We start from the raw sequence: 17,182 nt of genomic DNA, 5'->3' as shown, positions 1-17,182 counted from the left end.
TGCAGCCTGACCAGTCAAGATGCAATGATTTTGCTAAATTCTTTGCAGATAAAGTATCCACCATCCGGGCTGGAATCCCCACAGTGACACCAAAGGAGTACCAATCTAGCAAGCCTGTCAATGTAAGCCAGCTGTATTCAAGGAACAGCTTTGACCAAGTGGAAGTACAAAACATTGCTGAAATTACCCGAATGTTGTGTCCCTCAACCTGTGGTCTGGACCCTGCTTCAACCAAGCATCTATCAGGGTGTATGGAAATAATCGGTCCTGTATTTGCAAAAATAGTTAAATGCTCTTTGCAGAAAGACATTTTCCTGAACCACTAAAGGAAGCAATAGTCAGACCACTTCTTAAAATATCTAAGTTAGACCCTGACTGCATGAACAACTACAGGCCAGTATCACATCTTCCTTTTCTAGGAAAAGTTATTGAAAAGTGGTTGCAACTCAACTAGAAACCCGCCTGTCAACCCATTACATTTATGATCCATTCCAGTCAGGATTCAGGAGAAGACATAGCACTGAAAAAGCCCTGTATTAGGTGTTTAATGATGTACTAATGGCAAGAGACAGAGGTAGTCACCTCTGTTCAATCTTAATCCTTCTGGATCTCTCTGCAGCATTTGACACCATAGACCATGGGATTCCAATTAAGCATCTGAAGAATTTCTGTGGTCTGAATGGCACAGTTCTTAGTTGGTTCAAATCATTTCTCGCTGGCCGGCCACAGAGAGTTTCATCTGGAGTATACTCTTCACCACCAGTGCCATTGACTTGTGGTATTCCACAGGGTTCTATACTATCTGTCATACTTTCTGCAGTATACATGCTACCACTGGGTGAAATAATCAGATGTCATGGCCTGGTCTACCACTGCTATGCAGATGCTACACAACTGTACCTGTCCTTTGCTCCGAGTACAGGTAACCCAATAACAACCCTAAATGGCTGCCTAGCTAAGCTCCAGGTCAGGATGAGTGCCAGTTGTCTGAGACTAAACCTTGATAAAACAGAAGTCCTGATGATAGGTCACAGGACAAGACTGCAGCATAGCCAACTGACAGGACTTACACTTGGGGGTTTAGAACTACAAAACACTGACCATGTGTGGGATCTTGGTTTTGTCCTGGATAGTAGCCTGACACTTAAACATCAGGTGTCAGCCACAATCAAATCTTCATTCTTTCATATGAGGAACATAGCCAGAATCAAGCACTTAATTCCCTCAGAAGACCTGCCTAAACTCGTACATGTGTTTGTATTATCATGCCTAGACTATTGCAATGCCCTCTACCTTGGTCTCCCAGTAAAAGAATTGCACCGCTTACAGATGGTACAAAATGCACTGCCAGGCTATTAACCAACTAGCCCCATTCCAGCCAAGACTGGCTTACTCACTTTTAAAGCCCTACATGACCAGGACCCAAAGTACTTGATTCAGCTTCTGAATCCTTACTTTCCCACTTGATTACTATGATCTGTAGATGAAGAACTACTAACTGTACCTAGAGTCTTCCGGAATTCATCTGGGGGTCAAGCTTTAAACTTTGTGGCTTCGACTCTATGGAATTCTCCTCCCCGCACAGTGCGAGAAGCCTCTACTCTAGACTCCTTCAACAATAGACTAAACGCTTATCTATTAATCCAGCATTTCACTAATATCTACTGTTAAGCTTGTTTCGTATTTTGAGCTGTAAAGACAATTGTAAAGCACTTTGAGTCCTATTAGGAGAAAAGTGCTATGTTGTTGTTGTTGTTGTTGTTGTTGTTGTTGTTGTTGTTGTTATTATTATTACTTCCTAATGCAGATTTTCTTATTGGAATGTTTATTTAAAATTTACCCATAAAACAGGTATTTTTCAAAGTCAGAAATTATCAGACATCAGAATCAAGTGATATGTTGATCAGCTCCATCCAAAGCCACACTGAATATATTGTTTTATTTTGCAATTAGTAGAAATAGGGTCCAGCTCATGACTTCACGTCTAGCAGCCTCTATCAGCATTCTAGGTCTGCTAGCGTTGGGCTTTGTTTTTGCATTGCACAAAGATATACAGTACAAGTGTTGCATAACAAATTAATAAGCACAGTCCCCTGATGCATCCTAGCCACATTGTATTGTGACTAAGGGCCCAAATTCAGACATGATTGTAGCAACAAATTTGTTAGTACTGTATATGGACAAAACCATGGGCCTAATTCAGACACTCTATATAATACAAATGGGGGATATACAACCTTGGGCGCTTCAAATAATAGACATAAAGTTCTTATATGTAAAATGCATTTCTTTTTGCTAGATGCTTTTGTATCTCTCTCTTGATCCACTCCGTGCTTGACTTCCACTCAAAATGATGAGATATATAAAGGAAGTTTTTAAACAAAAGAAAAAAATATAGTGTGATACAGTTTCATACACAATATTTTATATAAACATGATTTCTACTTAAAAAGTGCTTTGTGTTCAATTCTAGCAGATTTTTACAGCATACATAAAAAGGCGTATCAGCCGTAGTTAATATATAAGCAAGAGGGAGCGTACCACACTCACTATAGACAAAAGATGAATCAAGCTCATAAAGGTATCTTTAGCCGGAAAAAATCAGCGTACCAAACTCACAATGTCACTGGAAGTTGTGAAGCATATCAAGGTATCTTTCACATGTTCCCCCTGCACCTCTTCAGGTTACTTAGGCCTTGTCGTCGAACTCATACATAGAAAAGGGGAACAAGAGATATCCAATGTGTAGTACAATCGGTCATAAATATTAGGAATTAATTTTCCAAAATATAGCCGTGCGTACTTTTTATTCCCAGCTAAATGTTGCCACTATGCAATGCTGATATAGACGTACCCGACTTACTAGAAATCGGGAAAATACAGGCACATCAAGGTATCTTTTGGAATTTTCTAGATCGTAATTATAATTTGCGTACCCCAACTCACAATGTTGTTTCTGTTGTTAAAACACATCAAGGTATCTTTTTCCTGGTAGCTTTTACCCAGATGGTCCTGGCCAGAGTTTTTATTTATATATTCCAAAAAAAGGTAATGTCCAACATTACGTGTTAAAAGAAAAAAGTTTTATTGTACAAAACCCCAAACAGGTGGGGAAAAACCAATTGGTTATTAAAAACACAGGATACACTCCAAAAAAATTTACATGTATGGATGGATAAAAAATGATACAAAGACCAAAGTACAAAACTTAAAAAAGACTTAGATGGAAAACCACAACCATCCAGACTAATCTCTGAGGTAATTTATTCAAAATGTTTTTAAGACGAAAAAAAAATACCTTTTTCCAGAGTTAGTATTGTGTGCTGAGATGGTGTGGAAAAAATGCTGGCTGTTCACACTCCTTCTGTCGTCAATGCATTTTGGTCACCAACTGACCTTTATCAAGACATGGGTGGAGTGTGAAACACCCAGTATTTAAACTATGAACAGCCAATCATCATCAGGAGGAAATGATCTCATATCATACAATTGCATAACATTGATAAACATCTCTTTTTACAACTGATGCATAAAGCTTAAAATAAATTTCTATAATATATAAATACACCATGTTTACAGCAAGAAATATTAAACAAAGCATTTCATCACACTTATCATAAATGTAATCGCAATTATAAGGAATTGTAACAGTCCGTTGCCATGGCTACATCCGGCCTCAATACTGGAACCAGGATTTAAAACCGCAAAGTCTTTATGTTCTATGCTCATTTATACTGTGATCCCGTCATCCCATTAGCCACTTAAATATAAGGAGAGAGGAGTTTAGCTGTAGATTCACGCCGCTGTCCGGACTAGACTGTTACTATGGTAACCAAATCCGGAAGTGCGGCGTCACTTCCTACCAGACGGACGCCGCACTTCTGGATTTGGTTACCATAGTAACAGTCTAGTCCGGACAGCGGCATTATATCAAAGCATTGAGCTAAAATGTCCTATGAGTCAATATAACTTAAAGTCCTGACAGCCCCTATGACAATCTTCCTCCAATAAGAATATATTAGACTCCCCTAATAACTTCGACATTCTTAGGAGGTAATCCAACCATTTTTAAATTCCTCAATTGTACTAGTATATATTAGAGATGTGCGCCATAACATTTTTGTTGGATTTGGATTTGGCTCTGATTCGTTGTCTGGTTTTGGATTTGGATTTTTATTCAAATATTGACAAAAAATTCTATAATCTCATAATTTGGCTCTTTTTTGTTCCTATAGTATTTTTAACCTCAATAACATTAATTTACAGTCATTCCATTACATTTTGACTACCTCACAGCTCACAATATTGTTTTCACCAATATTGGCCAAAGTCTGGTTACTAAGTGACAGAGCAGCAGCACAAATATACGTGTTAGGGTCTCCTGCCCTGTGCTGCCATGTCGTCATGGCAACCGGGAGACAAGTGCTAGCGGAGTAACCTGAGCGCAGCTGATACTCCGGTTCGGGTCTTTTGCTGTGCAGTGGTTACAGGCATGGGATCCGGTGCTGGTTTTTGTGCTCACAGTCTGTGAGGTCTGAGGGGGGCGTGGACAGCACCTGCTTTATAAGGCCTCTTCTCAGGTTAAGCAGATGCTGCTGAATCTTTGTTGGTTAGTCAGTTCCTGAAAGTTAGCCAGTACTGTGTAGCTTTGTATTTTGTTGTTGCTTACTGCAAATAGGCCTGGGCATTTGGTACTACACTCTGCCAATCCAGACCTAGCAGTAAGACTGGAGTCAGTCGTTTAGCCTGCTGAGGTTCTTTTGCTATTCTGTGAACCCAGCAGGTTTGTGGCTGTACTTTCAGACCTGCCTGCATAATCCTCTCTCACTGTGCAGGGCGTCCATGTGTCAGTTTAGTGGCAGTAAGCTGAACCTGGGCCCTGCAAGTGAGAATTAGGATTGTGGAGACTCTCCTTGTGTCTATTATTCCATCTCTGACCAAGGAGTTTACTGCCACACCCGTTGGTAACCCTTTAGGGTTTTGCTGTTGCACTTAGCAACAGCATTTCGGGTTCTCTACGTATTAAAACACAACATCTTGCTTTTTCCATCTGAGCATTTCTAATACTAGGGAGACACCCAGTTTCTTAGCCTCTGGGCTTCTCTGTTCACTCTGTGTTGGTTTTGTTACCCTATCACCTTCTGTGTACGTTATGTCATATTTCCCAGTCTGTCTGTGAGTTCATTTGTTTTGCATCCCTCTCTGTTCAGACACCAGTACATTCCTGCAGGCACTGGTGTGTATAACAGTTCAAACACCAGTACATTCCTGCAGGCACTGGTGTGCATAACAATACGGTAGTTTATACCACATCTATGAAACATTTCCACACACTTCATGGCTGACAGGGCTTATATATTCACGTGAACAAAGTGCACTAGAGTAAAGTGCACCAACCAGTACAAACTATATATTATATACATATATATATATATATATATATATATACACATAAATATTGTACTTTTTAAACTTGCAGCTAGGTTCAAACTGCGTGAATCACAGGGATTATAGATGCATGTGAACAAAGCACAGTTGAGTAAAGCACACAAACCAGTACAAAAACAGTGGATATATTATATATTTTTTTATTTTTAAACTTGCAGCTAGGTTCAAACTGCATGGATCACAGGCCTTATAAATGTACGTGATCAAAGCACACTTGAGTAAATTGCACCAGCCAATGCACGTGAACAAAGCACACTAGAGTAAAGCGCATCAACCAGTACAAACAATAGATATATATTTTATTTTTTATTTTTCTATTTTTAAAACTAACAACTTGATTCAAACTGCATGGATCACAGGATTTGTAGATACACATGAATAAAGCACATAAGGGTAAAGCACACCAAACAGTACAATTTCCAGCAGAGTACAGCGCAGCATACAGCAGTGTGCCCTCTATACACACAGTTGCAGATCTTGCTACGGGCAAGCAGGATGGCACCACTGCCGTGGCAAGATCCGTTACTGGTGCCGTTGCTGTGGAGTGCTGTACGGTGCTGTGCAGTGCGCACCACACTGCATTGTGGGAGCGGCACATAGATGCTAGAAGTCATAATTGACCTCTAGTATCTATGTGGTGCTATGGGAGAGACGTCGTGACATCTCTCCCATAGATCCGAGGAGCGGCGCCAGCAGCCGGAGATGGAGGTCAGCAGCGGTCAGGAAACAGGAGCGGGGGTTGTAAGTATTAATTAACTAATTTATTTATTATTTTCTACTCTACAGGAGGCACGGTGCTGGGGCAATTCTACAGGGGGCACAGTACTGGGGGCAATTCTACAGGGGGCACAGTACTGGGGGCAATTCTACAGGGGGCACAGTACGGGGGACAGTTCTACAGGGGGCACAGTACTGGGGGCAATTCTACAGGGGGCACAGTACTGGGGGCAATACTACTGTGGGCACAGCTACAGGGGGCATAACTGACCACGCCCCTTCTCCGTGAAACCACACCCCTATTTTTCACCCGGGGTACCACTAGGTCTAGATCCGGCCCTGTATACAGTCACTATATAGAGCACATCCACTTGTGAGTCTGGAGTCTCTGGACACAGCACAGCCAATACAGCAGAGTACAGTGCAACACACAGCAGTGTGCAGCTTGCCCTTATATACATAGTCACTATACTGCACAGCCAAAATTAGTCTGGAGTCTCTGGATGGACATAGCAGAGTATAGCCTGGCATGCCTCTATTTACAGTCACTATACTGCACAGCCACCATCAATCTGGAGTCTCTGTATGGACACAGTCAGCCAAAACAGTAGAGAATATCGCAGTGTGCCCCTATATACAGTCACTATACTGGACAGCCACACTTAGTCTGGAGACCCTGGATGGACACAGCATGACCTAAACAGCAGAGTATAGCAAAGCAGTAATCATCATGCATTGAGTGAAATGGCACAGAGTCCCGGCCATAGCACCTTATATGGAATACAAGTGCCGCAAGAATCCCATTTGGCCTCGATGTGGGATCCAAGTCTGGCAGGAACCCCCGACCCGCATCTACAATGTTCGCAGCAGCTTGGATTCCAAGCAATCTAAACTGCTTATCTGTAGTATATATTAGTGAAAATGTTCATTGACTCCACCACAATGACCATCTAATCTGCAATTTTAAAGATCCTTTATCCAGTTGAGTGTAGGGTAAAGTGCCTTTACTGTAATTCCATCTGGACATTCTTGGCAGGTATGTATTCCTTAGATTGAAGACATTTCATCACTAAGTGGACTAAATTGTGGCCATGGCTGATCAGTAAAGTAGAAACAGTTGCACGCTAACTTAACATGGTCATTTGTGTTTTCTTATTTAAAGTTGGCTTTTTGACAAACATTGCAGTCGAAACCGTTTATTTTACTCAGAACACAGTTAGGATGGCCTTAATAATATCTGGTGAAGTAATATTTGCAGAAATATCTGTTACATTTTATTTAACTGTTTTATCTACAGGTTTTGTAAGCTACAGTATTCGCCGGTGTTTATATGTTTACTCTTTGAGTCGTTTATCTGTTCCGACACTTTCAAGGATGTTCTGCGAACTTCAAACAATACACTATAGGACGGATTCACAACTGAGGGGCTAATTCAGAGATGGACAGTAAAAGCACAGAAGACGCAGCTGCCGTCATTGTAGATCGTAGCGCAATCAGTCACAGCATCAGCTATCTGAGTAACCCTAAGGTTACTCAGAATATCCACCTTATCTCTGCTGTCAAGGCCAGTAAATCTATGTTGGAAGATGCAGACACTAGCCTCGGCACAAAGTGGAGGTTATGCTCCTCCATTTTGGATTAAAAATTTCCCCCATTGCTATCGCCTGCAAGCACTATAAGGTGTGGTTTAGGAGGCACTGCAACTGTCATCACAGAAGCAGATACACAGGGATGTTCATAAACCATTGGAGTTGTGTCATAGTTGCCTACCCTCCCTCATTCTGCAGGAGACTCCCTGAAATAGTAGCAATCTCCCTCACTCCCTGAATGGTCCCTCAATCTCCCTGAAAAAAAAAAACATAGATACATACATTTTAATGGTATCATCAGTGCCATTTCCCTATATTGGTTATAAGGCTCAATGATCCCTATGGCTACATGCATTTTAAAGGTTTCTTGTGGCCCCTTACAGTATATGGAACCTCTTGTAAAACACAATACACAAACAAATCTGCAAAATATAAGTCGTTTCTTCAACAAGTAGATCTTACTAACTTTGGGGCTCATTTACATTTGGATGTAAGTCATTTTCATGACACGCCTCTCAGATGTAGCAGTACGCGCCCGCACTAGGTTCCGGTATAAAAGATAGTTTCTAGTTAGACAGTCAAGAGATAGACACCATATGTTAGACAGACATTAGGTCGACAGGGTCAAAAGGTCGACATGAAAAAGGTAGACAGTACAAAATGTCGACAGGGTCAAAAGGTCGACATGAAAATGGTCGACATGAAAAAGGTAGACACCATGTTTTTTGCATTTTTGTGGTTTGTGTGGATAGTTTTGTCATCTGGGACCCCCAATTGTAGAAAGGCATACGCTCGCCACGCTTCAGGCACGGTGGCTCGCTGCGCTCGCCACAAGGTTTATAACCAACTCTATGCCGACATGGATAGAGAAAGTATGAAATAGTCCAAAAACATGTTACATTTAAAAAAAAATTGTCCACCTTTTTTATGTTGACCATTTTCATGCCGACCTTTTGACCTGTCGACCTTTTGTACTGTCTACCTTTTTCATGTCGACCTTTTGACACTGACGACCTTTTGACCCTGTCAACCTAATGTATGTCTAACATATGGTGTCTATCTATTGACTGTCTAACTAGACACTGTCTATCAACCGGATACCCCCGCACTGATAGGTGTTACTTTCACAATCTCCCTGAAATGCTTTTTCAAAAGTAGGCAAGTATGGGTTGTGTACATCTCTGAATTAGGCCCATAGAGCAAAGCAAAAAAAAAAAAAAGGAATTTTGCACCTTGGAAAAGCCATGTTGCAGTGCAGGTGGGGCAGATTTAGAACATGCAGAGAGGTGTTGGGAGTGGATTTCTGGTAGAATTGCATTCTACTGTTTTATTTAATCCTAACCCATTGGGGAATCAGACTTTAGAACACAATGAAGATTGGTTTCCCATCAATGGGGGTAATTCCAAGTTGATCGCAGCAGGAAATTTTTTAGCAGTTGGGCAAAAACCATGGGGGTAATTCCAAGTTGATCGCAGCAGGATTTTTGTCAGCAATTGGGCAAAACCATGTGCACTGCAGGGGAGGGAGATATAACATGTGCAGTGAGAGTTAGATTTGGGTGGGGTGTGTTCAATCTGCAATATAATTTGCAGTGTAAAAATAAAGCAGCCAGTATTTACCCTGCACAGAAACAAAATAACCCATCCAAATCTTACTCTCTCTACAAATGTTATATCTGCCTCCCCTGCAGTGCACATGGTTTTGCCCAATTGCTATCAAAAATCCTGCTGCGATCAATTTGGAATTACCCCCCATGTGCGCTGCAGGGGGGCAGATATAACATTTGCAGAGAGAGTTAGATTTTATTTTTACACTGCAATTTAGATTGCAGATTGAACACACCACACCCAAATCTAACTCTCTCTGCACATGTTATATCTGTCCCCCCTGCAGTGCACATGGTTTTGCCCAATTGCTAACAAACTTGAAGCTGCGATCAACTCAAAATTACCCCCAATGTTTTTAACTTTTAACAATGTTTTTAGCAGATTCAGAGCCGCACACAATGCAAATGAGCAATTATGCAGAGTGGGCTTGATTTCAATTTGTAGTTTATTGCAGAGCTCCACGGAAGTGCAGCAGCAAATAGCGTCCAACTCTGAATCAGGCCCATATTCCACAGAGCTTTACTGAGAATATTTCAGTCATCCACAACAGCCTCTGCCACAGTGGAACTTATCATTTATATTTCCTATTACATGGGTACACCCACAATAGGGTACATTTTTGTCAGAAGACCCCAATGCTTGGAGAAAGTAAAGGTGCCTACACACTACAATAATTTTAGGGAAGACAGAACGATTTAGAGGCATCTTAATGATAAATCATTCAGAAAAGTGCAAATCGTTTAGTCGGGAAGTGGTTAACATACCACCAGTCGGGATCCCGGCAATCACAATACAGACGCTTGAATCCCAAGTGTGGAAATGCAGATGCCGGAATCCCGACGACACAGGCTATTCTTCCTCTGTGTGTCCAAACACCTATAGGGGGAGAATATAACCTGTGGCGAGTGCAGCTAGCCACCGTGCCCGCAGTGTGGTGAGCGCAGCAAGCCCACAAGGGCTTTATGGCGCTTGCCCTGCTGCCGGCATAATTGTGGCTGGGATGCCGCCAATATATCATACTGAATCCGTACAGTGGGAGTAATTTCAAGTTGATCGCAGCAGGAAATTTTTTAGCATTTGGGCAAAACCATGTGCACTGCAGGGGGGGGGGGGCAGATATAACATGTGCAGAGAGAGTTAGATTTGGGTGGGTTATATTGTTTTTGTGCAGGGTAAATACTGGCTGCTTTATTTTTACACTGCAATTTAGATTGCAGATTGAACTCACCACACCGAAATCTTATCTCTCTGCACATGTTATATCTGCCTCTCCTGCAGTGCACATGGTTTTGCCCAATTGCTAACAAAATTGCTGCTGCGATCAACTCAGAATTAGGCCCTGTGTTCCTGAACACTAACGATCCAATGCACGGTCCCGTGGGTTGTTTGCTGTAACTTCAGATCTTCCCTGCTGCAGGGAAGTTTTCGAACAGAACGAGCAATTTTTTACAAATCGTTTGTGGTTTTTCACATCCAATGTAGATACATTGTCCAATCAGCATCCAATCAGTTGTTCTAGTGTGTGGGCACCTTAAGGATAACTGTGCTGTCCAGTGCAAGAATTCAGCATAACACTAGATTCAGCAGCAATGTATTCTGATGCAATGCCTTACAAGTAATATGTTTTTTTTTATTTCAGAGGAATATGTATTGAAGGAATTTGCTGTGTTATTGCTGGATTACTTGGAACTGGAAATGGTTCTACTTCATCAAGTCCAAATATAGGCGTCTTGGGAATTACTAAGGTAAAGTCTTTATTTGAGTTGTACTAACTGTGAAAAACAGGGAAGTTTACCCCAGTCTCTTATAAAAGAGACTAATGCTTTCTGTGAGAGTCTGCAGACTCATATTAAAGATAGGGTTAATTCCCCACATATCACTGCACACAGAACACAGATACACAGGTGGAGCCCATGGGTACAGCTGTATAAGTCTAGCTGTACTGCCGTATAAGTCCAGCGGTACAGCAGTACAAGTCCAGTGGTGCTGCCGTACAAGTCCAGCGGTGCTGCCGTACAAGTCCAGTGGTGCTTCCATAAAAATAAGTCGAGCGGTGCTGCCGTATAAGTCCAGCGGTACAGCCGTAAAAGCCCAGTGGTGCTGCCGTATAAGTCCAGCGGTACAGCCGTATAAGTCCAGCGGTACAGCCGTAGACTAGCGGGGCAGTACGGATGGTGTAATGGTTAGCATTACTGCCTCACAGCACTGAGGTCATGGGTTCGATTCCCGCCATGGCCCTAACTGTGTGGAGTTTGTATATTCTCCCCGTACTTGCGTGGGTTTCCTCCGGGTACTCCGGTTTCCTCCCACAATCCAAAAATATACTGGTAGGTTAATTGGCTCCCAACAAAAATTAACACTAGTATGAATGTGTGTGTGTACATGTGATAGGGAATATAGAATGTAAGCTCCACTGGGGCAGGGACTGATGTGAATGGGCAAATATTCTCTGTACAGCGCTGCGGAATATGTGTGCGCTATATAAATAACTGGTAATAAATAAATAAATAAATAGTGGTGCTGTCATGTGCTGCAGTGCCATAACTAGGCATTTTAGCGCTGTGTGCAAAAAACGACATTGGCGCCCCCCCCCCCCCCCCTCCCCATGCAAGATAGGGGCAGTGGCTTCATGGGGAAGGGCGTGGCCACAAAATAACAGCAATTCATACTACGGTGCACAGTAGTCTCCATTATTCAAATTACGCTGCACAGTAGTGCCACTACACCAGGTAGAGCCCCTTTTATACATTACAGCAGACAGCATCCCCCTTTTTACACATTACAGCATACAGTCCCCCTTTTTACACATTGCGGCAGCCAGTCCCTCTTTTTACACATTGCGGCAGCCAGTCCCCCTTTTTACACATTGCGGCAGCCAGGCCCCATTTTTACACATTGCGGTAGCCAGTCCCCCTTTTTACACATTGTGGCAACCAGTCCCCCTTTTTACACATTGCGGCAGCCAGGCCCCCTTTTTACACATTGCGGCAGACGGTGTCCCCCAGAGAGAGAGAGAGAGAGAGATATACTTACCTTCTCCCCGCTGACAGGCTCCTCGTGCTGGCATCTCCCTCTGTGCAGTGTGCAGGCATCGGACAAGGAGGGAGGGGACTGGAGCCGCAGCAGCGCTATGTCATTGGTAGTAAGCGCCGCTGCAGCATCCCCCTCTCCTTCCGTATTGGTTGCCTGTCATAGTAGAGGGCATGTAAAATCCAAAAAGCCAAAGTTCAGTAAAATGACCCCAAAAAATTAATTTAAATCGTCTGTGGAGCAAAGTAAACTTGCCAATATGCCATTTACGACACGGAGTGGCAAGGAACAGCTAAGACCCTGGCCTATGTTTATGACTGGTGGTTCAGCCTCACATGATGGAAGCCCTCATCTTCCCACTAGATGAAAAGAGTTACGCTGGTAAAAGCACAGCAAAGAACTGTGCGTTCTAAGATGGTATCAAAAATCCCCAAGGAGAGTTCAAGTGTGTCAGCGGTTGCGATGCCTGACCTTCCCAACACTGGATGGGAAGAGGTGGCTCCTTCCACCATTTGCACACCCTCTGCAAGTGCTGGAATGAGCACTCACAGTCCAGTTTCTGATATTCAATTTGAAGATGTCACTGTTAAAGTACTACAGGATGAGGATATGGGTGTATCTGGTGCTGAGGAGAAAGTTAACGAGGAGGATTCTGATGGTGATGTGGTTTGTTTAAATTGTGCACTGGGGGAGACAGTTGTTGTCCGTGGGATGAATAAGCCCATCGTTATGCCTGGGCATAAGACCAAAAATTCCACCTCTTCGGTCTGGATTTATTTCTATCCAAATCCGGACAACTATTTTCTTGCCATATGTACCTTATGTAAAGGTGTAATAAATAGGGGTAAGGACGTTAACCACCTAGGAAAATCATCCCTTATACATCACCTGCAGTGCATTCATAAAAAGTCACTGTCAAGTTCAGAAACTGTGGCTAAGACCTTAAGCAGTCCAGGGACACCTAAATCCCTTTGTCCTGTTGTATCCAATTGCCTGCAAACCACACCATCAACTCCCTTCTCATCCATTTCCTCCTCAATTGGATCGGAAGTAGTCCTGCAGGCCATGTCACTGGAATAATTGACTCCTATCCGGGATTCCTCCGGAGGATCCTGCATTGCTATGTGTCAGCATTCGGAGTCTTACCTCCAGTTCTGGTCCCTGCGGCCTTCCTGTTAGCCGGCTGGTGTGGCTACGGCGGATAGGAGCTGCAGCAGTGAGGTCCTCCGGTGTGGCTGCCGGGCGTCTGGAGGTTGGGGTCCAGGTCCTGGGAAGCAGAGCATGGCAGCCGAAGGTGTCTGTTTCCAAGTGTCCTGTTGGTGGAGTGCGGCGTCTGGGAGGCTGAGACCAGAGATAGTGGCTGTGTGCTGGTTCCACATGTGTCCTCTGTGTAAGGAGCCACCATGTTTGAGACCAAGCCAAGTCAATAGGTATCCCAGTTCACGTCCAGCCAATCCAGGCTGTTTCCCCTTATATAAAGGGGTGGATGCTTAGCTATGGCGCCAGTGCTTCAAGTTACTTGCTGCTGTAAGGTGCTCAAGCTCTGTGCTCCCAGGTTAACCCCTGGTATTCTGGTTCTGTGGAGGCTGCCCGGTGGTCAGTTCTGTTATTACAGTCCTTTGCTTCCAGTCCACCTGCCCTTGTGGTTTAACTGCTGGGTCCTCTATCTGGTAGAGGTTCTCCATTTGCTGTCAGTGCTCACAGTGATCATCTCTTCAACATCGTTCTTCAAGTCATCTCGTCATTCAGTGTCCTTTAGCATCATTTACAAATCACAAGTCATCTCATCATTTGGTGTTCTTCAGCATCATTTACAAATCACAAGTAATCTCATTCTGTGTTGTTCAGCATTGTTTACAAATCACAACTCATCTCCTCATTCTGTGTTATTCAGCATTGTTCACAAATCACAAGTCACTTCTTCATTCAGTATTCTTCAGCACTGTCTACAAGTCACAAACATTTTGTTCTTCAGAACTCACTCGGACTCATCTCCTAGTTGTGGTGTATTATTGAAGTCTCATTAAAACTGAATTAATCTTCCTTCAGTGTATCGTTCTCATTCATTGCCATCATTGCTTACCCCTCTTCATCTTCGGGCCAACTCTACAATCCATGAGTAAGAACTATATTCAGCCACCTCGTTTCCTTCCTTTGCCGAAAGCTGCTCCCTCAGTCAATTGTCAGTCGTCAGATCCTCAACTCAAGCTGAACGTGACACTACGCCTACTGCTGCCGCTGCTGCTGTTGCTGCTGTGAGTCATTCATCATCCCGGAGAGGAAGTTAAAAACACCACTACTTCTCTCATTAAGTAATTGACCATCCAACAGTCCTTTGCGAGGAGGATGAAGTATGACAGCAGTCATCCTGTTGCAAAGCGGATAACTGAGACATTGACAGCTATGATGGTGTTAGAGGTGCATCCGGTATCCGCCATTAGTGCAGTGGGATTAAGACAATTGATGGAGGTAGTGTGTCTCTGGTACCAAATCCCGTCTAAATTCCACTTCACTAAGCAGACGATGCCAAGAATGTACACAGACGTCAGAAAAAGTGTCCTCAGTGTACAGAAAAATGCACTTGTACCCACTGTCCACTTAACCATGGACATGTGGACAAGTGGAACAGAGCAGACTAAGGACTATATAACCGTGACAGCCCACTGGGTAGATGTATCGCCTTGCACAGCAACAACAGCAGCGGCACCAGTAGCAGCATCTCAGAAACGCCAGCTCATTCCAAGGCAGGCTACACTGTGTATCACCGGTTTCAGTAAGAGGCACATCGCCGACAATCTCTTAGAGAAAATGAGGGAAATCGTCGCCCAATGGCTTACCCCACTTAGACTTTCCTGGGGATTTGTGATATCAGACAACACCACCAATATTGTGCAGTCATTAAATCAGGGCAAATTCCAGCATGCCCCATGTTTTGCTCACACCAGAAATTTGGTGGTGCAGCATTTTTTGAGAAATGACAGGGCCATGCAGGAGAAGCTTTCGGTGGCCCGAAAAATTTTGGCCCACTTTCGCCATTCAACGACTGCGTGCCGAAGTCTGGAGTGCCAGCAAACACTCTTGAACCTGCCCTGCCATCACCTGAAGCAAGAGGTAGTAACGCAGTGGAACTCAACCCTCTATATGCTTTGGAGGATGGAGGAGCAGCAAAAGGCCATTCATGCCTATACATCCACATGTGAGATAGGCAAAGGAGGGGGTATGCACCTGACTCAAGCACAGTGGAGATTGATTTCTGTGTTGTGCAAGGTTCTCCAACCCTTTGAACTTGCCACACGTGAAGTCAGTTCAGATGCTGCCAGCTTGAGTCAGGTCATTCCCCTCATCAGGCTTTTGCAGAAACAGCTGGAGAAAGTGAACGATGAGCTAAGACGGAGCGATTCCGCTCAGTATGTGGGACTTGTGGATGAAGCCCTTCATTTGCGTGCCAGGATACGAGGGTGGTCAATCTGTTGAAATCAGAGCACTACATTTTGGCCACTGTGCTCGATCCTAGGTTTAAAGCCTACGTGGTGTCTCTCTTTCCAGCAGACACAAACCTGCAGAAATGCAAAGACCTGCTGGTGAAAACACTGTCAGCTGAAGTGGAACATGACATGGCAACAGCTCCTTCTTCATTTTCCTCTAGGAAACAACTTAGATATCCGATTCCTAACCAACACGCTGGTGGTGATGTAGGGCAGGCAGCTTTGGACATCTGGTCTGTACTGAAGGACCTGCTAACAATTTCTGACATGTCTACTGTCACTGCATATGATGCTGTCACCATTGAAAGAATGTTGGAGGATTACATCGGTGACAGCATACTGCATCACCAACAGCGGGTTGGTTAGGAATCGGATATCTAAGTTGTTCCCTGGTCAGACAGTCCGTACCTGTACTGGCAGGAAAAAGAGGCAATTTGGAGGACCCTGTACAAAATGGCTCTATTTTACCTAAGTTGCCTTCCACCCCTCCAGTGTGTACTCCGAAAGAAGTTTTTAGTGCAGCCAGTAACTTTGTCAGCGATAAGCGTAGGAGGTTACTTGCACACAATGTGGAGAAGATGATGTTCATCAAAATAACTTATCAATTCTTCTGGGAAGACCAGCCTCCAGAAAGTACAGAGGGACCTGCGGTGGTGGATTCCAGCACGGACAAATAAATACTCGGTGAGGGTGAGGATTTACACAACACTGAAGGGGGTTAGGAATCAGTCGATGAGGATGAGGACGACATCTTGCCTCTGTAGAGCCAGTTTGTGCAGGGACAGATTAATTGCCAGCTTGTTTTGTAGGGGCTCAATCGAACCAATCATTTCAGCCACAGTCATGTGGTGGACCCTGGCGCTGAAAAGATTGCTTTGTTAAAGTGTGCGTGTCCTGTTTATACAACATAAGGGTGGGTGGGAGGGCCAGGAGGGCCCAAGGACAATTCCAGCGTGCACCTCTTTTCTTTGCATTTATATGCTCTTTGGAGCATTGCCAGCTTGTTTTGTGGGGGTCCAAATGAACCAATCATTTCAGCCACAGTCGTGTGGCAGACCCTGGCACCGAAATGATTACTTTGTTAAAGTGTGCGTGTCCTGTTTATACAACATAAGGATGGGTGGGAGGGTCCAAGGACAATTCCATCTTGCACCTCTTTTTTTTCTTTGCATTATGTTATCTTTGTGGCCTAGTTTTTCAAACTGCCATCCTGTCTGCCACTGCAGTGCCACTCCTAGATTGGCCATGTGTTTGTGCCGCTTACCATAGTCATCCAGCTACCTTGATGCAACCTTTTGGCCTAAA

General features: G+C 43.7%; 1 protein-coding gene across 4 annotated transcripts in view; it reads left to right on the top strand.

Moving 5' to 3' along the window:
- Positions 1-17,182, top strand: part of SLC23A1 (solute carrier family 23 member 1) — an 894,224-nt gene that overhangs the window by 564,930 nt on the left and 312,112 nt on the right. For all 4 annotated transcript variants that reach the window (XM_063928249.1, XM_063928250.1, XM_063928251.1 and 1 more), the window contains exon 10: positions 11,002-11,107. In XM_063928249.1, coding sequence (XP_063784319.1) covers positions 11,002-11,107 — 106 coding nt within the window. The remainder of the gene's footprint in view (positions 1-11,001; positions 11,108-17,182) is intronic.

The sequence above is a fragment of the Pseudophryne corroboree genome, chromosome 6, assembly GCF_028390025.1.
Source record: "Pseudophryne corroboree isolate aPseCor3 chromosome 6, aPseCor3.hap2, whole genome shotgun sequence".
NCBI classification, from domain to species: Eukaryota; Metazoa; Chordata; class Amphibia; order Anura; family Myobatrachidae; genus Pseudophryne; species Pseudophryne corroboree.
This window is presented reverse-complemented; position numbering and strand designations above follow the sequence as displayed.